The 22,532-nt window shown below is 45.3% G+C and overlaps 1 protein-coding gene across 11 annotated transcripts in view; it reads left to right on the top strand.

Moving 5' to 3' along the window:
• Positions 1-22,064, top strand: part of HNRNPM (heterogeneous nuclear ribonucleoprotein M) — a 39,921-nt gene extending 17,857 nt beyond the window's left edge. For 2 of the 11 annotated variants that reach the window (XM_018050961.1, XM_018050971.1), the window contains 14 exons: positions 726-733; positions 819-912; positions 1,981-2,172; positions 2,784-2,937; positions 4,089-4,138; positions 5,630-5,690; positions 7,854-7,955; positions 9,369-9,413; positions 9,875-9,952; positions 13,241-13,339; positions 16,597-16,650; positions 18,608-19,410; positions 20,069-20,120; positions 21,642-22,064. In XM_018050961.1, the coding sequence (XP_017906450.1) occupies positions 726-733; positions 819-912; positions 1,981-2,172; positions 2,784-2,937; positions 4,089-4,138; positions 5,630-5,690; positions 7,854-7,955; positions 9,369-9,413; positions 9,875-9,952; positions 13,241-13,339; positions 16,597-16,650; positions 18,608-19,410; positions 20,069-20,120; positions 21,642-21,805 (1,956 nt within the window). In that variant the 3' untranslated portion in view covers positions 21,806-22,064. The remainder of the gene's footprint in view (positions 1-725; positions 734-818; positions 913-1,980; positions 2,173-2,783; positions 2,938-4,088; positions 4,139-5,629; positions 5,691-7,853; positions 7,956-9,368; positions 9,414-9,874; positions 9,953-13,240; positions 13,340-16,596; positions 16,651-18,607; positions 19,411-20,068; positions 20,121-21,641) is intronic. The other 9 variants (XM_018050972.1, XM_018050965.1, XM_018050964.1 and 6 more) reach the window with 8 other exon arrangements.

Below are 22,532 nucleotides of genomic sequence, written 5' to 3'. Positions count from 1 at the left end.
TCCCGCTTTTCCAAATGGCTGGCCAACGAGCTTCTTGGTATTCTTTTTGGATGCCCAATTTGGATAACTGGGGACCAAGAGCAGCATTGTCTCTTTGTTAACAGAGGAATTGGCTGTGTGTGAATTATGCATGGAATTTTAGCGGTGGTATATTAATGTAAAACGTGTGTTCTTGTCTAGAAAATGTTACTTTTGGTTGTTTGCTGAATTTGAAAGTTGTGTGAACCAAAGATTCTGAAAAGTTGCCTTTGTGCCAGTAAATTTGTAAAACAAATACTAAAACGTGAACGTTTAAAATTGGCCTCGTTTAAAGAGAAAATTAACTATTTTCTGTCGTGCAATAGAATGGCTTAGAATAATCAAAAGGATGAGCTTAATTTATGGAAGGGATGGATTTAAGGAGGAGTATGACAAGGAATTGATTGAGTACCGAGGGAAGCAGATCTAAAGTTTGTGTGATTTCTTGGAGAACCTGAATTTAGGTCTGCTCATTATAACTTCAGCAGCACTAGTGCAAAAGCTGGTAATGTGAAGAGAGGAGACACTAGGAGCGGAGCTCTTAATGAGGAAGGCCAGGCAAGACACTCTGTCAGCTTCCCCTTAGAAGGGTTAATTTAAAAACTGTTACAAAAATCATACTTTTAATTTATAACTGTCACTGAAATTTACTTTTTTTTCTTTTTTCCTCCCTTGCTCTTCTGACTGGTCTGTGGCTTCTTCCAAAGGGATGTGCGTAAGTATTGTCTCATTACTTATTGGCAATTGAAGCTTCTCAGCTGTAGGACTGGTTTCACTCATTTCCTTTTGACTCTTCATAGTGTTGTTGAATTCAAGATGGAAGAGAGCATGAAAAAAGCTGCGGAAGTTCTAAACAAGCATAGTCTGAGTGGAAGACCACTGAAAGTCAAAGAAGTAAGCTCATGAAACACTGTGGATACCGTCTTTAGTTGTCAAGTTGTCCCTGTTTGGAGATAGGAAAAGACAGACATAGTCCTTGGTGACATTTTACGGAGCAGAACGTCCTGTTGTTGTTAAAGAGGAGGGTCAGTCGCAGGCTTCAGCAGTCTTTCCCGTAAGAACTTTGGGATAGTGGCTGAACACATCTTGAGCCACTGCCTGCTGCCTTCTGATACCTGTGGTTTGTCTTAGGCCAGCCTGCCTTGGTTTGGCCACTCACACTGAGCTCATGGTTTTCTACTGTGTGTGTGTTTGTTTTTAAGGTATTCTACATCTGCAATTTTACTCAGTCTGAATCCTCATCTTTTTTTTTGTTAAATGAATTTGAGTCCTTTTTCGTAGCTAATCCAAATCAGGTGTCTTCTGTCCCTGAACGAAAGTGGGAGGTTTTTGGTTAATTCAGTCCTTCCTTGGCTTATGTTTACCTCCTACTCTTGAAGGAAGGTCAGTAAGTGCACAGCGCCCAGAGAGGAAGTGTGGTAGGACTTGAGTGCTCTCTCATGTGCAGGTGGCACACAAAATGGCAGAGTTTAAGAATCAACCCCAGAGATTCACAAGCCTTTCCACACATTACACATGAGTTGAATTCTGGAAGGATGAAGCAGCCTTCGTGATTTAGAGCTGTGTTTTCAAAATTTTGGGAAATCACCAATGGGGTTTGTACAAATTATAAAACCCCATTGAATTAGTGAGAATTCAACTATACCAAGCCCTTGAAGATCTTATTTCAACCTGGAAGTTCTAGCTAATCATTTCATCTGCCCCTGTACTTTTGTTTTTTTCTTAGTTCAAATTGAGAGCTAAATTCTATACCCTTCCTTTCTTCCTCATTCTTTTGGCTGGAATTGTTCCTGGCCTGGCAGTTTGGTTTTAGTTCATTTGAATTTCTTGTTACAGATTTTGAGAAATGGTTTCTAAACAGCCTCTCAATCTCTGAAATTTGAGGAACATCACTTAACTGTGGGAGCATGGTTTTAATTGTCATTAGGTCAGTTAAATGTAACCCTTTTGTGCTTGTTTTAGGATCCTGATGGTGAACATGCCAGGAGAGCAATGCAAAAGGTGATGGCTACGACTGGTGGGATGGGTATGGGACCAGGTGGCCCAGGAATGATTAATATCCCACCCAGTATCCTAAATAATCCTAACATCCCAAATGAGATTATCCATGCATTACAGGCTGGAAGACTCGGAAGCACAGTATTTGTAGCAAATGTAAGTAAATGGACACATTGTTTCATAAAGTTTAGCTTACTACTTTAGATGGTCTTGTCAATGAGTTAAAACAGTAGCTCTGACATTTGAAGGGGGAAAAAAAGCTAAAGGAGGGTTATGGGCTTTGTCCCCTAATGACCACAGTAGTCATAAAGTCACACAGGCTTGACTCATGGTCCTGTTGGGGCATGTTTACTGAGGGGAGTTTTGCTGGTGTTTGTAAGAGTACGTGCGGGGTAAAGAATATGAACAGAGGTTGTATATTGATGTTCCCTTCTTGTTATGTCTCGGTGTATGGTAATAAACCTCATTTGCAAAGGGAAATTTTTTTTTTTTTTTTAAGAATAAAAGTGGATTGGGGAGGATGATGGTAAACCTTAAATGGGGAACGAAGTTTTTTAGTATTCACAAAAGAAGCATTAATTTGAAAGGAGTGAAGTGACTTAAATCGTTGCTTCAGAGAAAAGACTTTACTATTCAGTAAATAGTAGTTAAAAGGCTTATGACATTATTTTTATAACATTTTCTAATGCTTGTTTTCTACCCAAAGCATGTCACAAATGTAGTAAAAGTGTTTACAGTGAGATTTTCCCCTCTCTTCTCTTGATTAGCTGGATTATAAAGTTGGCTGGAAGAAACTGAAGGAAGTTTTTAGTATGGCTGGTGTGGTGGTCCGAGCAGACATTCTTGAGGATAAAGATGGAAAAAGTCGTGGAATAGGCACTGTTACTTTCGAACAGTCCATTGAAGCCGTGCAAGCTATATGTATCCTTCTTTTGGAATTCGACCTAGTGAATTTAGTTTGGTTTAAGTGTTGTAGTAGTAATGCAGGTTTGTGTGGGGAAGTGGTAATGTTGTGTATTAGCATTTCCTGTGTTACTGGAGGATCCTCAGGTGGTGCTAGTGCATCACCTGCCAGTGCAGGAGATGCAAGAGATACGGGTATGATTCTTGGGTCAGGAAGGCCCCCTGGAGGAGGCAATAGCAACCCAGTCCAGTATTCTTGCCTGGAAAATCCAATGGACAGGGGAGCCTGATGGGCTACAGTCCTTGGCATCGCAAAAGAGTTAGACACAAGTGAGTGTGTATGCACACGTGACTAGAGAGAATACATTACTGTGGATATTACTACGGGAGTCCAATACTGTGTAGATAGAAGCGATGGTTCGAAAATGGGCACGTGTCAATGAGTAGTCTTCTCCAGGGTTTTCTTTTTAGAAGGTCTGATTTGAAGGGAGAGGTAAACCCTTACAGGGCCTGTCTTCTCCAGTGGATTGATATTCTGGAAGAAGCACCTCTCTGACTCTAGGCTGCTCACTCTAGAGTGACCACAGAGAGAATACCACACATGAACACTGATCTTAAACTCTGGTAAGATTGTCACTGAGTATATTACCCAGGAAACATGGTACTTCAAAACATGCTAGAACACCGCGCGTATTGGACACACTAGGAAAACTGATGTCAGCACTGTTCTTTTTTTTTGCGGGGTGGTGGTGGGGGAAGGGGGAGTTGATGTAGCACATGGAATCTTAGTTTGCCGAGCAGGGATCGAATCTGCTTCCTTTGCATGGGAAGCATGAAGTTGAACCGTTGGACCATGAAGGGAGTCCCTAATGTGAGTGCTTTTTAAGAGGAGAATGGTTTAGTGAGAAGTATAAGGTTTTATAACTGAAGATCCACACCTAAGGAGTAAGCAGAGGTTTCGTTTTATCCCCCTTGAGCCTTGTTTATTGTTGCTTTTATGCTCACTGTAGGAACAAATACTTGAAAGTATAAGCAGGAATCAAAATTACTCATAAATTCACTACCTAGAGGGACTGGTGGCCGCAGTTGGAGTATTTTTCTTTTGGGTATTTCTTTGCTGCTATGCATGTTTTTAGAATTGCAAGAAATAGCCTTAATTGTAATATCAGCTATGTTCAATGGCCAGCTGCTGTTTGACAGACCAATGCACGTGAAAATGGTAAGTTAATAGGGTCTTTTATTTATTTATTGGCTGTGCTGGATCTTTGTTGCTGCACACTGACTGTCTCTAGTTGCTGGGAGTGAGGGCTACTCTCTGGCTGCAGTGCACAGGCCTTCTCATTGCAGTGGCTTCTCTTATAGTGTAGCACAGGCTCTAGGGCACATGGACTTCAGTAGTTGTGGTTCATGGGCTGAGTTGCTCCGTGGCATATGTTCTTCCTGGACCAGGGATTGAATCCGTGTCCCCTGCATTGGCAGATGGATTCTTAACTGTTGGACTACCAGGGAATTCCAAGGATCTCTTTCTCTTTAATATACTCAAATAAGGTTAGCAAAAACATGGGATTATTTAAGAGTGTACATGCACATAGCCATTGTGCTCTATTTATGGATCAGTCTGAGTCAAAGTCTGCAGTATGTTGAGCAAATTTATGACAAATAACAAATAACTTTCTGCTCATACAACTCTTCAGATATTTTTTCCTTTGCATGATCAGTAGTCACTTGAGTATCCTGCTTGAGCAAGTGGTTGGTTTCAGAGAATGGTTATATATATAGGTTTCCAATTTTCAGAGTATTGGAAGTATGTTTGCTTAGCATCCTATCTGTTGTAAACATAATGAAGTCTGATTCAGAAAGCCTTTAAAGTTCTTTTGGAGCATTTTGGTATAAACAGCTGTGGCTGTGCCAAAGATGCCAAAGATAACAGTATTAATGATTAATACAGGCATGACTGGAATGTGCTGAGGGTCATCTAGTTAGGACTGAAGATCAGGAAGAAAATAGAAGAAACTATTAAGGATTTGTTTTGTTCCTTTTAAGCGTTCAGTTTAGCTTTTTGAATAGATAATTGCTTCACATGATTCACCTGATAGCTCAGTTGGTAAAGAATCCACCTGCAATGCAGGAGACCCTGGTTCAATTCCTGGGTTGGGAAGATCTACTGGAGAGTGGATAGACTACCCACTCCAGTGTTCTTGGGCTTCCCTTGTGGCTCAGCTGGTAAAGAATCCGCCTGCAATGCGGGAGACCTGGGTTGCATCCCTGGCTTGGGAAGATCCCCTGGAGAAGGGAAAGGCTACCCACTCCAATATTCTGGTCTAGAGAATTCCATGGACAGTCCATAGGGTCACCAAGAGTTGGTCACAACTGAGCGACTTTCACTTTCACATGATTCAAAAGTCAGAACACATGAAAAGTTTGAGTGTGAGAGTCTTTCTCTTACTTTGTGTCCAGGTCCCATTCTTCCCCCACAGTGATGTGAATGTTTATTTTTTATCTTTCCCCCTTTACATGAAAGGTCGCAACTCTCCCATATTCTTTTTTTTTTTTCCCCATATTATTTTATGTATAGTTGGCATGTTCTTCTGTGCCATGGGTGTATCATCATGTCTCTGATCTGTCCTCTGTTAATAGGAGTTGCTTCCAGCTTTTGCTGTTGTTGGCAGTGCTGCAGGGAATACTGAGATTTATTCACTTTCTCTTTCAGGATGAGAGGGCCTTACCAAAGGGAGATTTTTTCCCTCCTGAGCGTCCACAACAACTTCCCCGTAAGTGTCTCAATTATTTATGGCTACAATTTTGAATTTAATGTTTTATAACCAGAAAATTACAATTACCTTTGAAGTTGGGCTGTCAGTCTTCAGTTATCTAGACTGTTCTTGAGCAAAACATTCAAAAAGATTGTTTTCCTTATAAATTTTTTCGGGGTGAAAAATGAGCAGAGAGACAACGCAGGAAGGGTTGTTAGGATTACATTGCAGTGAGGCAGGCTGCCCAGGACACAGAAGGTGTAGCTGGGAAAAAACAAACTGCAAAAAAATGAAAGCCAGCTTGCACTTGGGTTCAGAAGAGATTGGTTATTACCATATGGCCCAGCAGTCCCACTCTTAGGTATACACTACAAGAGAGCTGAAACCTGATACCCACACAGAAACCTGTACACAGATATTCACGGCTGCATGGTTTCAGCTGATGAATGGGTGAATAAAACATGGTAAATCTAGACAGTGGACTATTAGCCGTAAAAAAGAAGTACTGGTAACGTGCTACAGTATGGATGAACTTTGATTCTGTCTATTGGAAATGTCTAGAATAGGCGAGTTCATAAGTCAGGTGGATTGTGATTGCCAGGGCCTGGAGAAAGGGTGAAGTTTATGGTGTGTGAAGTATAACAGTCAGAATTTTTATATAGGGTTATTTGTGACATCCAGGTGAAAGTCCATCCTGGGGCAGGGAAGGCATAGGTAGGAAGAGCGGGTAATAGTGAAGTCTTCCCGGGCAGGCCCACAGAAGGGCAGGGAGCCTGAGCACGGGAGCAGTGGAGGGGAGGGACTGTGGTAGCGAGGGGCCGTGTGTCAGCAGGGCATGCAGGGCTGACCTGTGGAAGGCAGACTGGGGGTAGGGAGAGGGCAAGACTAGCTGGTGTCTCTTGAGAGAGGACTTTTCCTCATGTGAGGCTGTGGGGTCGAGGTGTTTGGAGGGCCGGCCAGGGCCGCCTCCTGTCTAGAGCAGTGGCTTATGCCTAACGCTTAGCCATCAGAGGTTGAATTGAATGGGAGCCTAGACTAGCATACTAATTCTTGTTTGCAGAAGCATAGTAGAGACAGATTTTTGAGGGGAAGTCCATGTTTCACGAATATAAGATGGGTTATCTGTTGAAAGTTAGCATTTAGAGATGGACCCCATTTCCTTGTCATAATCTGTGTGGTCTCTTATGGTAATTACCAGGAATAGGGTGCTGGCTCTTGTTGATTTTGTGCCTAGAGCAGGGGGTGAGGGCTGCTTGGCAGCCAGACTGGCACCCTGGGCTCCAGGGAGCCCATTATCTGTGGCTTTTGGTTTCCCCAGAAAATCTCAGGGTTGACTTCAGTGCTTTGGGGAGTAAGTAACCTTGGTGAGCTCTTGCTGCTGTTTATGTGCAGTTTCAGAACGGTTTTTATCAGATTAAAAATTGGAGAACTGTTGTTTTTTGTTTTGTTTTGTCAGTGTTTTTTTTAAGTGGACTTTGTTCCTATTTTTAAAAATCTCACCTGGTCTTAGCCTCCAACCATGATCACCCAGAGCATTGCAAGTATACTCTCAGGCCTTGTTGGCTGTTTTGAGATTAGCCTGTATTCTGTGGGTAGGGTACGATCCTTGGCTTAGGAAGCTTTCGGGTTCCTTGGATACACTAGCTTCATTACTCAAACCACCTGCAGCAGAGTCAGAATAGCCCAAGTCCAGTGTGTTAATTGGCTGGTTTATCACGTTGTTTTTCCGGAGAAAAGTCCTTTGGGTCACCAGGTTGAGAGATGAGGGTTGAGCGTATTTGTGCTGCTTGCTTTGTGAGGTCTCCAGTTGCCTTTTCTGATTAAACACTTCTCATTACACTATTCAGGGAAACAAGTAGGGGCTCACAACTTGTCACTGTGTGGGTTGTTGTTCACAGATCTTCTCTGTAGTTTTCGTGGGAACTGATTTTTAGTTGCGCTCGTTTTATATGGATCACACATTCAGTCCCTTTTGTTTTAGGAGAGCTTATGCCTTTAAAGGAGAGCTCCCAAATGCGTCAATGTTGCATCATGGATTAGGCCCTGGACTTGGTGGAGCAGATGGGTGGTGGGGCAAGTGTGACAGCTACTGCACAGTAAACAAAGGGTCTTTTTAACTTTTAGGGTCAGGGCTTCCTATGGAAGTAGAATCAATACTCTGACTTTCTCATTTCCTTTCAGATGGACTTGGTGGTATTGGCATGGGGTTAGGACCAGGAGGGCAGCCTATTGATGCCAACCATTTGAATAAAGGCATTGGAATGGGCAACCTGGGACCTGCAGGTGAGAAGTACAGTGTGCCTCTTGACTGGGGATTTCTGGGGAAGTTAGTTATCTTAATTTTTGGGATGATTGGACATTGAGTAGTTCAAGTGGAATGAGGCTCATATCCTTATTTATTTGTGATTCATTTTAATTGGGCTTCCCTGGTGACTCAGACGGTAAAGAATCCGCCTGCAGTGCAGGAGACATGGGTTCGATCCCTGGGTCGGGAAGATTCCTGGAGAAGAAAGTGGCAACCCACTCCAGTATTCTTGCCTAAAGAATTCCATGGACAGAGGAGCCTGGAGGGTCACAAGAAGTCAGACACTACTGAGCGACTAACTAATGTTTTGATTAAGGCAGTATTTTGGATTTTTATCAAGTGAATACTTCTTTCTAAAGCTATTGTGCTTTGCATTTTATCCTCACAAGTACTTGTGAGCTGAGATACTCAGTTAAGCCTTTGGATAAGAGGAGGCAAGCCAGAGAGATGGTCTTGCTCAAGGTCACACTATCAGTTAGTGACAGAAATTCCTGATCTTGGGACCACCTCACTGCCACCGTCTATCACCCAGAGGCCTGTGGGCTGTCACCTGGTGTTTACAGGGCTTCTTGAGGCAGGGGCATTGTCAGATGCAGAAAAATATGGAGGGCCTCGTCGCATGACTACATAGCTCTCCTAGGCCTGTTTAAGAAGAAAAGCAGTAGCTAACGAATAAAGCTTTGACATGTAGAATGAACTTTGAACTTCACTTTTTGGTGTTTTCGTGCAGTGAGGCATTCATATATAATTTAAATATACTGCGTTTTTATGGCCTCAGACTTAACGTTTTGCTTGCAGTTCTTTGAATTGCAAGATGGATACCCTTAACCCTACTACGGTCAGTTCTGCTTTTCCTTTGTCTCCCTCCCAGATTAGGCTCTGGGGCTGATGAAAGAGTTTAAGGTGCCTTTACTGATCTGAACACCACATCCCCTGACCTGACACCTCAGAGGAAAGTCTAGGGTTGAGGAGAGGGAAGCCTCAGTGTTTTTAGGAACTGCTCTTGTTTTAGAGAATTTTACCTTTAAAGGAGATTTTTGAATCTACTTCTGTTCCCTGAAGTAAGCTTCTAAAAAGTGAATGTGCCCTAGTCTCTTCCTAATACTTAACATTTCATGTCTAACTTGGTCATTTAGTGAAACCCTGTGAACACTATCAAATTTTGAGTCACATGATGATTAGTTAGTTAAAGGCATAAGTTGCTTCCTTGGAATGTACTAGTTTGTCAGTTGAAATGGAAGAGCCCCTACCCCATTTTTTTCCCCCCTTGACAATTAAAATATATTTGGAGTCAGGGATATTTTTTGATGTTTGGAATTTCTTGTGCTTTTTAAGTTCAAACATTACGGCTTTGACATAATTTTAGTTTGCATTGACTTTTTCTTTTTAAGGAATGGGAATGGAAGGCATAGGATTTGGAATAAATAAAATGGGAGGTAAGACAACTCAAATGAAATATGAATTTAACTACTTTTAGGTATGGTTTCCCCTCTTTTCTTCCTTTTTCCTTTTCTCTTAAGCCCTGCATGAAATTTTCACTTGGGTTTCCAAACAGTTTAAGTCTAGAGATTACTTTTACCCATTGATCCTTCTGTTGGGCCACTTGGCTTTTGGTTCTGGCTTTTTCACTGACTAGCTCTGTGACCTTGGGCAAGTCACTCCATCTCTCTGGGTCTCTCTTTGCTTGTCTGTTCATTGACTGGATTGGATCAGATCAGCCTTTTGAAGATAGTGATTTTTAAGTAAGGGCTCTAGCCTTTTTTCTCCTAAAGCCCTTAAGACTTGGTAAGTTTCTGGCAGCACATGCCCTAGGTAAAACTTGTGAAAACATTTTCTATTCCTGTTCACTTTTGAGTCTTGTTAAGCTGCTGCTAAAATGCAAATATGTCTCTTTCAGGCATGGAAGGACCCTTTGGTGGTGGTATGGAAAACATGGGTCGATTTGGATCTGGGATGAACATGGGCAGAATAAATGGTAAGATCTGTGTACCTATCTACCCTCTGCTGGCTGTTGGCTCTAGGTGACCTTTAGGCAGCAGACTGATTTTTGATAAGTGACTTCACCCTCCCACTTTTGTGCTGAATCTGATAACTTTGAATTGCCTTAAATAATTTGTGTTCCAGAAGCTAGATTTAGTGGTAGGCAAGTGTTCATTTTCTCAGTTACTAAACTCTTGAGGTTTTCTGTTTCAGATCTTCCCAGTAATTGTCCAATAAAACTTTAAAAACTTTAAAGCATTCCTGTGGCCTCCAGCACTTGTCTTCCCTGGAGTGCTGGACTGGGTGAGGCTTGATCATCTGCTCTGATGTCTGCAAATTGGGAGTGGATGCAGCATTTGTTTAATTTTGTATTTATATCTTGTGAAATTTGGTGTACTACTGTTTAAATCTTACAGGCCTCCCATCTGAGACATAGTTATGTCAAGTATAATGATAACACTGTTATTTCATTTAGTTCTTGCAAGAACCATATGATGTGTAGGTACTGTTCTCCCCATTTCATTGGAAATTGAGGCCCAGAGTGACTTGCCTAAGGTCACATGGCTAGTAATGACGGAATGTGAACCCAGGCTGTCTGACGCCAGAGCTTGGCTCTTAATCTGAGATCCTGCCTTTTAGAATTGTCTCCAACATAGACACCACTCCCTCCCACCCTATCCCTCCCCCAAATAGGGCTATAGAGTGCCATGAAGATCTTGCTGCTTTTGAGAGTCTGTCTTTCTGAAATCCTCTGTGACCCACACCTGTGGGAATGCTGCTGTTTTACAAACTTTTGTGGAATGAGAAGTTATTAAGAATTTGGGGCTTGAGGTTTTTTGTCGTCTTTTTTTAAACTTTTAAAATTGAAGTATAGTTGATTTATAATGTTTTGTTAATTTCTGCTGTACAACAAAGTAACTGAGTTATTATACATGTAAGCATTTGGGTTTTAATGTTTCTTTGCTGGTCTGTGTAACATACCATGTGAAGACTGTATAGAGCAAGTGAGAACCATACTAGGATAGATAGTAACTCTCAAACTGGAAAGACAGATTCCTGTTGAATAAGCTGCCCTTCTTCTTCATGGAGTACTTTGTTCTAGATGATGATAAAGAGATTTAGGAAGAATAATAAGAAATGAAGGAACAGAGGTTTGTGTTTCCAGTGTACTTTCAGGCTTGTCTTTAGCTCATGTGTGCATGGCATTTCTAATAAAAAGTAAGAATTGGAGAAGTCTGGCTTGATGAAGTATTTGCTCAGAGCAGATGAACCATTAAAAGGGAGATTTGGGTTGTTGGTCTGCGGAGTGGAGTGATATGATTGAGAAGTTGGTGGAAATGAGGGTGGGCCTATGCTGAGCCATGGGGACTAAATCTTGGGAAACCTGGCTGGTGGAGTTCAGCAGTTAGGCTTGTGAGCCTGGTGGTTCAAGGTGCCAAGTGCTGAGTGTCTTGAAGAGCCACAGTGGAGGATGTGTTGTTGCTCTTGTGTTCTTGGATGTTCCCAGGTCCAAACTTGGAGTCCTCTTCCTCCATCCTCTGCAGCAGAGAGTTGGAGGTTTCCTGCATTGGAGCTGTTCTGAGATTTGGGTTGAATTGGCTTCAGAGCCCTTGGGTGCTGGGTCCAAGGAAGGTTTCAGTCATTGGAGAAGTTGATGAAGATGTGTCAGGTTTAACTCTTCATGTTTAGTTGATGATCATGATGCCATCCCATTATAGTCACGGTGCTGACAACATGAGACTGTTAGAGATGAGATTCTCAGGGCCAGCCAACCAGCCAGTGAAGGGCAAATCTTAGGGTACATACCAACATTTTTAAATGGGAAGATTGTCACATATCAAGCAGTGATTGGTTTGATGCAGTATTTGACAGTGAAACTTCTTTCTCTTGACTCTTGCTCTCCTTTTGTGTTGGGGAGAGTACCTTGGAGTTTGTATAGTGCTCCCTGTGCTCTGCAGTTTGTTGACAGTTGGGAAGTATGTTCGGAGGCCTTTGCCAGCACGTTAATGCCTGCATATGACTTGTTTGTTGTGGGATGTTGCCTTCTTCATGGGCTTATGATAAGGATTAAAGGTGCACGGCAGAGCTCCCATCCGTTACCACTCTGGGATTTCTGTTCTGCCTACCATTACACAGGCTTGCCTGAGTTAGATGTATTTCCAGCAGATAGCGAGCCACCAACCTGTGACGCTCAGTGGGGTGGATTCAAATTGTGACTGAAGTCCACTGCTGTATCTTATTAATTCATGATGCTGACCTGCTTCCATGTTTATAAATATGTAATGCATTCATTTGCTTCATTGAAAGTATAGGGGTTCAGCTGCATTTTTGATAATTGTGCAATAAAAAGCGTCCATTATATAGCACCTGTACACCTCATGTTTCTTGGGAGCAAATTAATAAACCAGATTTTCCAAGGACCTTTCAAAATGGAAAGGAGACAGTGTGATGTACACTCTGTCTTGCTTTAGAGGAATATACAAGGGAAGAAGTAGCGAGTGACAGGACTCCTGAAAGGGTTTCTCAAACAGGTGACAGCTGTGGCAGAGTTTTTCCTGCACAGGAGCTAAGACCTTTGTTTCTAAAAGACGTTGTGAAAAAATAATAAGTATTGCTGCAGTCAGTGTAGAAGAATGAAGTTCCCAAACCCCATTATATAGATCAAACTGCTCCAGTTATCAGAAGAGCAATTGTGTTGTCTGTCCACAGCTGTCTTTCTGTTCTTGTGCTGGTGACTGGACCGTGGACTTCTGCGTTGGATTTAGGTTCCAGCCTTTGCCTCCCTCCTTATGGAGCATGTGACATCAGTCGAGTTTCTCAGTCATTGAGCCTCACTTTGGGGCCAGTAGTGGTGGAAGCTGATGCAGGTGTGCAGGCTGGTTGTGAGGAGTCCATGAAATCATAGCACATGTAAAGGCCCTGGGCCAGGCAGGCATGGGGGTGCGCCCCAGAGCGGCTAGCTGCTGCTGCTGTCTGTAACCTGGGCAGGCTCTCCTGTAGCCTTCCCACGCCAGCTACCTCAGGAGCGGGTGCTCAGTGCACCCTCCGTGTGATTGTGATGTAAGCGGAAGTTAGTCCTTCTCAGTGGACTGAAGGTAGGGTATTTTCAGGGATTCGTTTGTGGTGACTTGCTTTTTTAAGGAATAGAGGATGAGTACTGGTTTTCTGTAGAAAACTAAACATGCTGACTTGCTGGTAGTTGTTGTGTATCTATAGTTTTTGGGTTTAATGTCTAAAACAATGGCATTCCTGGAAAGGCCAAGGGTGATGTTTTTTTCCACAGAGATGGAGCGTGGCATGGGTGGAGGATTTGAGAGAGACTTTGCCAGAAAGCAGATGGGAATGTCTCGAAGCTTTGGGGAGCCCCTTGGCAGAGGAGTGGGTAAGAAGGCCCCATGGACCTCATGTGGGCAGGGTCAGCCCCCCAGGGGTGCAGGCTCACCCTGATGTTGGGAGGTTCTTAGGCAAGTCAGCAATTTTTCTGAAGGCTTTTAAAAAATTGTATGTTTTCTAGACCTGATACAAACTTTTGGTCCTTGAATTTTTTATTGATAGTAGTAGCAGCACTATCATTCTTCAGTCTTATCAAATGGCTGCTTTTTCCACATTGGTATGAGGTATTTTCTTGCTGCAGAGTTAAGACTGCTGCGTTTATGTGAGGTTGTGGCTCTCTAATCACGGGGAGGATTGTCAAGGCTCAGCGGGGGTGTGAGTCTCCTTAGTCCAGTGGCCTGTAGGGTTCCAGTTGAATGAGGGTGTGCTTGCTCTTGCATGTGAAAGAGCTCTTGTTGAACCTGGGAAGTTTCCTAATGTTGGAAGGCTTTGAGTATTGGGTCCATCTAAATGTAGTTTTGGTTAGTTTGCAGAGCAGTATATTCTTTACTTTTCCATAGTTGGCTTCCCCTGTTTGGAGTTTAGATGTTTCTGAGAATTTGTCAGCCTAATTCCTCTCTGTTAATTAGTGTGAACAAGGAGATTGGCTATTCATGGGCTCTAGAGTTTGTTTCTCTCAAAGGAGATTTAGAGCGTGGATAACTCTTCCCACCACACACATGCCCCCTTCTCCCATCTTCACTGGCACATCATCCTGAGCAGATAGGCGGCTGCTAGGTGCTGGCCTCAGAGTGCTCAGCCTCTGTCTTTGTGTGGGACATCTGGGGCTAGGTGTGAGGATTGTAAGCTCTTGATGTCTAGTTTGTGTGAGCTGAACTGTATTCTTAGAACTCATGAAGGCCCTAGAAAATTTGTCATCAGTGAGACAGGGTTCAACATTCTGCAGCTTATCTCCAGGAACCCAGTCTTCTGTGTTTATGTCATGAAAATCAGGAATTATTAAAAACTGTTTCTTTCAGAGTAGCCGGTTGAACTTTGGTTCATTTACCCCCCTGACCGTGGTTAGGAAAGTTGAGTGACTTTTCTTAAATCAACATTGACTGGTAGTCAAGACTTTTTCCTGGCTTGCTTGTTATGACTGTTGCTTTATTCTAGATTGTCCCAGAGCTTTAGAATTTGGGGGCATGTGATGAGTTACAAGTTTCTTGTTGCCATAACTGTCTTTGTTTTTGTGTCTTGGAATGGTGGGATATTAACTAAGTTATTGTCGTTTGACTGCAAATACTAATTTGTAGGTGAGAACAAAATGGTACATGACTTTGCTCCCTCAGGCACTTTTTCCTCCTCTTGAGCCTTGATCCTTTGCTGCTCTGGGTACCTCTCAGCTCTGACGAGGCTGTCAGCTTTGCCCCAGGTCCTATGGTGGCCCAGGAAGGAGGTGGCCTGCTGAGGTTGTCTTACGTGGTGCCAGGAAACTTGTCCTCTCCAGACCTGAATACAGAGCGGCCACTTCTGGCCTCGGTCTCTCCTGCTCCTCTGGGCCTTCTCCCTGATTGAGACCAGCGTCCTGTTTGTCCTGAGGCTTTCCACAGTGGCCATGGCAGCAGTAAAGAGCTTTTGTTCTCTTGCTTCTTAGGATCAGACCCAAGTTAGCAGAACGGTCTTTGTAACAAATCAAATTTTGAAATCAGGTTTTCAGGAGAGTTGCCTGGGTTTTTCAGATTCAGTTCCTGGCCTTTTGTTTCTGTGTGGCTTACTCGACGGGTCATTTTAGTGCATTTCGGTGTCCCTTCCTTCCTGTCAAGGCAGTAGATCTCTGCCTCTCTGTGCAGACAGCTGTACTTGGTACTGCAGGGACGTAGATGGATCCTTGACCTTGAAGGGTGTGCTGTCACCTAGGAGTAATGCTGAGAGTGGCTCAGGGCAGCGCCAAAGGTCGACTCGGAGAAATGACCTAATTGAGGGAGCCGTGGAGATGCTGGCTCCTGGGCTCTTGGCAACCATCTGAGCACCACACAAAGACTCTTGTTTTCTCTGTTAGGATTTGTAAAAGCACCACTCTAGTTGACTGGTAGAAGTGGTGGGGGTGCAGGAAGATGATGCAGGAACTGCAGGGTACGCTGGAGTGCTGGGTTTCAGCATGGTAGAAGGGTCCATGCCCACAGAGAGGGCTGCTAGAGTCAGTTGTAGAGGCTTGGAGGTGTTGGTCTACCTTGGATGGGAAGAACAGATTAAAATTGAGAGAGCAGAGAGGCCTGTGAATGCCCTTTGTGAAAATAATTGGGTCTTTCTCTTCAGATCAGTAGTGGGCCCATTGCGAAGTCTTTTGCAGGGAATGGTTTGATCCATGTGCTATTAGAGGAACTAAACCACAGGCCTGGGCATGCAGAGCAGGCTCCTCGGCGTCAGGCAAGAGTAAGCCCCAGTCTTGCTTGCAGGTGGGAGGTCTGTTTCTTGGTGTACCTGCCCACCCCCTTCCTTTAGCAGGTAACACTCGAAACAGCTGCAGGGCGAGGGTTCAGTCTCCTCCTGGTCATGGTCACAGTATGAGCTGTTGTCCATGTTGCTTAGCACTCTTCAAGACCAGCGAGAGGGTGGGGACAGGTCTCTCGTACATAATGAAAGACCCAGAAGAAACTGAAACGGTAACACTAGCTTAAAATAGGTTTTTCTGAACCACCAGCAAGCAAGCAGCAGTATTGCTGTTTTGGACAGCTGAGCATATTGGGGTTTGTTCGCCTGCGGTGGTGCCCGTCACTTGGTCGCCATCACATGTAGCTCCCTCCAGGCAGGGCTGGTGGGCTCACTTGGCTGCCGCCTTGCCTGGCCTGGCTTGTGGACCGGGACGAACTTCGAGCACTGCACACGGTTACTGCTGGTTTTTATGGTTTGGGCTCTCAGTGTAGCTACAGCAGTTGGTTGAAGGGTACCTGTGAGGGGTTGACTGGAAATGGGCAGGTGAGTGCGCTCTTCAGTCTGCAAGTCCTGAGGGTCTGGACCGGCTTTAGAAAACTGAGCTGCTGGCCGCCCCCTGTTCCTGCTGTGACTTACCAAGTTCAGCTCATGGGTGCCTTTCCAGAGGCCCTCCCAAGCGGGCCTGGGCCTGGAGCTCCATGGGCCCTGCCATCTGACCCATCATCAGGACTCTTGCAGCTTCCCAGTGAAATGATCTTGTCTGTGTGTGTGTTTCTCAACCCCTCCCCCTTTCCTTTTTTAAATAGTAGTAGTCCTGCTCTGGAATCTGTGATAAATTTCTATTTCCATAGAGGAATTTGGCTAATTTTTTTTTCTTCCTGATTTCCTTAGAAATCCTAAGTAATGCCCTGAAGAGAGGAGAGATCATTGCAAAGCAGGGAGGAGGTAGGAAACGCTTAGTTTTGATGTTTTGATGTTTAGAATAGGCTTGTGTTACTGGGGGTAGTAGAGTGTAGTGCTGAAAGCATGGGCTCAAAAATAGACTGCCTGGGGTGGGGAACCAGCTCTGCCTTCTCTTAGCTGTGTGACACTTGGCAAGTTACTGAACTTCTGTTTTTCATGCTGTAAAATGGGGCTATCATGGTACCTACCTCATAGGGTTGGTCTGTAAAGTAAGTGAGTTAATGTGTACACTTTAGCCATTGTCAGAATGTCCATGTAATTTGGGAGCTTTCTTGTTTCTAGTGGTGTAAAATTGCAAATTGCTAAAAGTAAATATCTTAACCTGATTATAAAAATGTACACCACCTAATCATAACAAATGGACTGTATACATGTACTCAAATTCTGATAATTATGAAGAACGTAAATATCTGAAATCTCACTGCCCAGTGATGAATGCTATAAATATTTTGAAATATATTCTTCCATTAGTATACCTTTTTTGACAGGTACCTAAAACTATATGTGGTTATTTCAGAAATTTTTCAGTTTTTTTTTTTTTCTTATGGCTCTGAGCATCTTGGCATGTCCTTGCTAACTCCACCTGCTGGAGTTACTCTGTGGTGGGCCGATTCTAGAATTCCATGTGGGCACTGTTTCTTCCTAGTTCTCTGCTGCTCTCAGCATCTAGAGTGTCACACTCATTTTTGATAATCGTTTGGGTATGCTCTCCACCCTCTCTAGACTTGTTACATTTTTATAGTTTCTGAGATATTTTGGCTCTGAAAGTTTAATATACTTAAAATTATGTTTATATTTCGCCACTTGGTGTGTTGTTACTCAGTGAAGGAAAGAGTCACCGAGAAGTGGCATGACTTGTGCAAGGTCATGGCCTTGGTCAGTTAGAGAATCAAAGAATCTTTCCTCTTCTTGATTTGCATCCTGGCCTTGGCTACTTGATTCAGTAATGGCAGGCTGAGTGCTCAGCTGCTCATTTTTCAGAGGCCGGTGGTGGTGGTGGTGGTGGTGAAACTTGAAGGAGCAGAACCCTTGGGCTTTCCATGTGGAAAAACTTTGGTGGGTGGTGCCTTGGTGATGGAGCAGACCCACTGCAGGTATCACAGGGTCCCTGTGCCCTGCTGACCTGCCATGGTTCAGTGTCCAGCTGAACCATGAACCATGGCAGTGAGGGACTGATCCCAGGCCATTTCCAGAATCTTCTCTGCAGTGCCATCAGCTTTTTCCTTCAAAGCTGGCAGAGTTACACATGGCACAGTCGGGTAACGACTTCCCTGACAGACAGAGTGAGGTTCATTGGAAGTGGCTGGCTGTGTTCATTCATACGTAGGGGTCTGTATTAGTGTTGATTTTGGTTTTCTTTGTCTCTTCCTGATCACATGGCTGTGTAATAACTTCTTTATGCTGTGGAGGTGCTAAGGACATGCAGCCAAACTGGTTACCAGCAGGGCATTGTAAAGGACAGGTTGGGGGATGATAGAGCTTGTGAGCAATCCTAATTGTCACTATTTATACTCCATGTAAGCTGGTTGGGTGACCAGCTGAGGGTGGGGCTTCTGTCCCCCACCCCTATAATGTCTAGTGGTGGGGAGACTGCAGAGTTCTCAGGAATTGATATCTGTTGCTCACAAAGCTTGTCCCAAGTATCAGCACCCTCAAAGTGATGTGAAGGACATTGTTGATAAAAGTCCTCGGGTGGGTTTCTCCCCTTTCAAATTTTTCTGTGGAAATTAGCTGTGGCACCAAAGTAGGAAGAATGATGTACTCACTACCCAGCTTTAGCAGTTGCCAACATTTGAGGGTTATCTATGATAAATTATTGCTGAACCGTGGTTGAGCTTGTAAAGTGCCCAGGCCTCTGCACCCAGGGAGGCCTCCAGGCACAATGTGCACATGGGTCCTCAAGCCTCTGATATACACCTGTTCTGTGTCTCTGTTTTAGGTGGAGGTGGAGGCAGTGTTCCTGGCATTGAGAGAATGGGCCCTGGCATTGACCGCATCGGGGGGGCCGGCATGGAGCGCATGGGCGCAGGCCTGGGCCACGGCATGGATCGTGTGGGCTCCGAGATTGAGCGCATGGGCCTGGTCATGGACCGCATGGGCTCCGTGGAGCGCATGGGCTCCGGCATCGAGCGCATGGGCCCCCTGGGCCTCGACCATATGGCCTCCAGCATCGAGCGCATGGGCCAGACCATGGAGCGCATCGGCTCTGGCGTGGAGCGCATGGGGGCCGGCATGGGCTTTGGCCTCGAGCGAATGGCCGCGCCCATTGACCGTGTGGGCCAGACCATCGAGCGCATGGGCTCTGGTGTGGAGCGCATGGGCCCTGCCATCGAGCGCATGGGCCTGGGCATGGAGCGCATGGTGCCCGCAGGCATGGGGGCAGGCCTGGAGCGCATGGGCCCCGTGATGGATCGCATGGCCACCGGCCTGGAGCGCATGGGCGCCAACAACCTGGAGCGCATGGGCCTGGAGCGTATGGGCGCCAACAGTCTCGAGCGTATGGGCCTGGAGCGCATGGGCGCCAACAGTCTAGAGCGCATGGGTCCTGCCATGGGCCCCGCCCTGGGCGCTGGCATTGAGCGCATGGGCCTAGCCATGGGTGGCGGTGGCGGTGCCAGCTTTGACCGTGCCATTGAGATGGAGCGTGGCAACTTTGGAGGAAGTTTCGCGGGTTCCTTTGGTGGAGCTGGAGGCCATGCCCCTGGGGTGGCCAGGAAGGCCTGCCAGATATTTGTGAGAAATGTAAGTGGCTCTTCAGGAACATCTCGGCCCTGTGCACATGGGGAAGAGGGAGGCAGAGGTCAGCAGGACCGAGGGTGGCAGGTTGCAGTGAGAGGGGATGGCCTCAGAAGGAGAGCTTAGCATGCAAGGCCACCTTGCCTTTGTCCCCAAGGCTTGGTGTCAGTAGAATGAGGTGGGAACATGGGAGCTTACGACACTTGTGCAGCAGAAACAGTGGGTTTTGTGAAATCCTGGGCTTCTCTGACTACTAGGTAGAGAAGACCGTGATCTGGAGAACTTGAGGGTTTTTTATTTAACTCTCAGCTTGATGAGCTGCTAAATACTTGGCATGACAATTCAGAGTGGGGAGAAGGCTATATCTGAGTTACCTTCACCAGATGGACCACTTTTAGCCACTGTGCGGTGGTTCTGTGGGCTCTTCACTACGGGCAGCTGTGCGTCCTGTTCCCTGTGTGAAGTTGCCGCAGATAACGGAATGAACTTGCTGTGCTAGTTCAGGACCTCACCCAGACAGACTTGTTTTCTGCTGATCATTGCAGTGTGAAGGTCAGCCAGTATCTGTGTAATGAGAGGTTTTAAAGGCATCCCGAGACACTTTAGGTTTCTGCATTAGGATTTGGTTGCATTACTCACCAGTTCCCCTTTTCTCCACCCTCAGCTCCCATTTGATTTTACATGGAAGATGCTAAAAGACAAGTTCAACGAATGCGGTAAGTATTTGAGAGGCTTCCTAAGTGCTTCCTTGTGTCGTGGCTCGTGTCAAGGCTCCCATCCTTGTCTTGTAGACACCTTCCGTGACTCTATAGAGGACGGATGGGACTTGCCATTTTTCTGCCTATGCAAACACTCAAGCCAATTACTGAGTTTCCTGTTATGTGTCAGACACTTCTCACCCCTGTTCTCATTTCAACTTTGCCGTTTGCCTTTTCCGGTTTTTGAAAAGAGGTGGGCATTGTCCTCAATTTACAGAGTCAGGCAAAGTCACATTGCTAATATCACATGGCTTCTAAGTGACAAAGCTCAATAAAATAAGTACATCTGAGACAAGGGTGCCTTCCGCAACCGCACCATGGGTTTGTGTCTCAAAGAGCACTCGCCCAGCAGGCATGGGTGAGGATTCACGGGCTCAGGGCAGGTGTTAGTTTGTGTGCACGGTGGTTTCCTGGCAAACCGGGCAGCCACTCTGGAAGGCTTGCTTTGTGGCCAAAAGGAAGTTCGGTTGTCTCTGGGTGAGGCCCTGCCCCTCACCCCCACCACTTCTGTTCTTTGAGCCATGGCAAGTTGGGAGCCCCAGCCTTAAGCCAGAGGCCTGGCTGACTCTCTGGATCAAGGCTTCCTCAATGTTTTCTCATTTCCTTTTGCCGCAGTAACTCAGATTTCACCACTGTTGCAGCCTGTCCTGGTTCTTCTCTTGGGTCAGTTATTGAGCCATAGCCTGCCTTCTTGCCCTCTCTGCCTACTCCTCAGTTCACAGATTGTAGTGGAAAAGTCAAGTAGATCATGCCACTTCCCCTCCCAGGCCTGGAGGTGTCTGTCCCTCTGTTGGCAAGATAAATCCAAAACTACAAGCCCTGTACCACTTAGTGTCTGCCCAAGCTGTTTTAGAACTTGCCTGTGAGAAGCCCTCCAGGGCTTGACCTTCTCTTAAGCAGAGTCCATGGCCCTAGTGTTGTGCGGGCCAGCCCCGATACACTTGTGTTCTTGGCCCTGCGTTTCTGTAGCTCTTCCCTTGTAGATTGTTTTCCACAGTGCTTGACACATAACCAGGATGCTTAACCAGAGCTTGAAGGAATATGTATAACCTGCTTGTTAATGATGACAAAGCTTGTATTTGGACAGTACAGAAGTGTCCATGGTATTGGCGATGGCCTTGTAAACACAGGAACAGTGTATTAAAAGTGAAGCCTCTGTAAAATTTGCCTATAAAGTTGGCTTCACACAGTGTATTTTTTTTATAACTCTTGAGCATGAAGGTATACATTCAGGACTGCTTATCATGAGTCAGATTGTTGTCCCATGGGCAGAAGAATGGCAGTGTGGTGGAGGGCCATGGTAGCCGGGTTCCAGCCGCGTGTTCTGAGCATTCTTGCGTCAGGCGCAGGGGCCGCTCTCCCTTTTGACTCTGTCAACCGAAATCCAACAGGTGATCTGGACTGAGTGGAGCCCAGACTGAGCCTGAGCTCTGGGTTTGCCTGATGAGTTGTGGTCTCTTCTTCCCTCCCTGTGCCCAGGCCACGTGCTGTATGCCGACATCAAGATGGAGAATGGGAAGTCCAAGGGGTGCGGTGTGGTTAAGTTTGAGTCGCCAGAGGTGGCTGAGAGAGCCTGCCGGATGATGAATGGGATGAAGCTGAGTGGCCGAGAGATTGATGTTCGAATCGATAGAAATGCTTAAGCAGTTGCCTTTTTTAAACATCGATACCAGACCTCTGAATTTGTATTTTTTCTTGTTAACCATTTTAATTTGTTGGCTGGATGTATAAAGATGTTTAAAAAATTCAGTTGCTTTTTGGGGTAATTTGAATTACTTTTTTAATGACTGGGGTTCCATTTGACTGTTTGCATTGAGATTGCAATGTGCGCAATTTTTTTTGTAGTTGTGGCATCTTGTTGACATCGAATATGACTTTGATAATAAATACCAGTTCCTGAAAGCTGCTTGCTTTTGTGTGTGTGTTGTGGGGTAACCACCCAAGGTTGAGGGACCAAAGCCACTCAGTCTCCTTTCTGCCCTTGGAGCTGTGTGGACCCTTGAGGTGAGAGGCCACTGGCCCCAGCCTCTTGAGAAAAATCTCTTTATGGAAACAGAGTCCTGAGTGGGCCTGAGTCTCCCAGTGCCGGTGACGGTGCACTTGGCTGCCAGAACCATTCTGTCTCCCCAGTGCAGTGATTCTGTGGGGCATAGGTCCTGCAAGGGGCCCATTTCCAGTTTGACTTGGTCCCAGTCTGCCCCAGCTGCTGAAAAGAGCATTTGTTTCTCTCAGTCCTGGAGGGTGGGCGGTCCTGTCAAGGTGCTGGCAGATCCAGGGCTTGGTGAGGTCCTGGTCCTAGTTCATGGGTGACACTTTCTAGCTGTAACCTCATGTGGCGGGAGTCATCGAGGGAACTTTTTCTCAGATATT

This window comes from Capra hircus, chromosome 7 (genome assembly GCF_001704415.2).
Source record: "Capra hircus breed San Clemente chromosome 7, ASM170441v1, whole genome shotgun sequence".
Classification (NCBI taxonomy): Eukaryota; Metazoa; Chordata; class Mammalia; order Artiodactyla; family Bovidae; genus Capra; species Capra hircus.
This window is presented reverse-complemented; position numbering and strand designations above follow the sequence as displayed.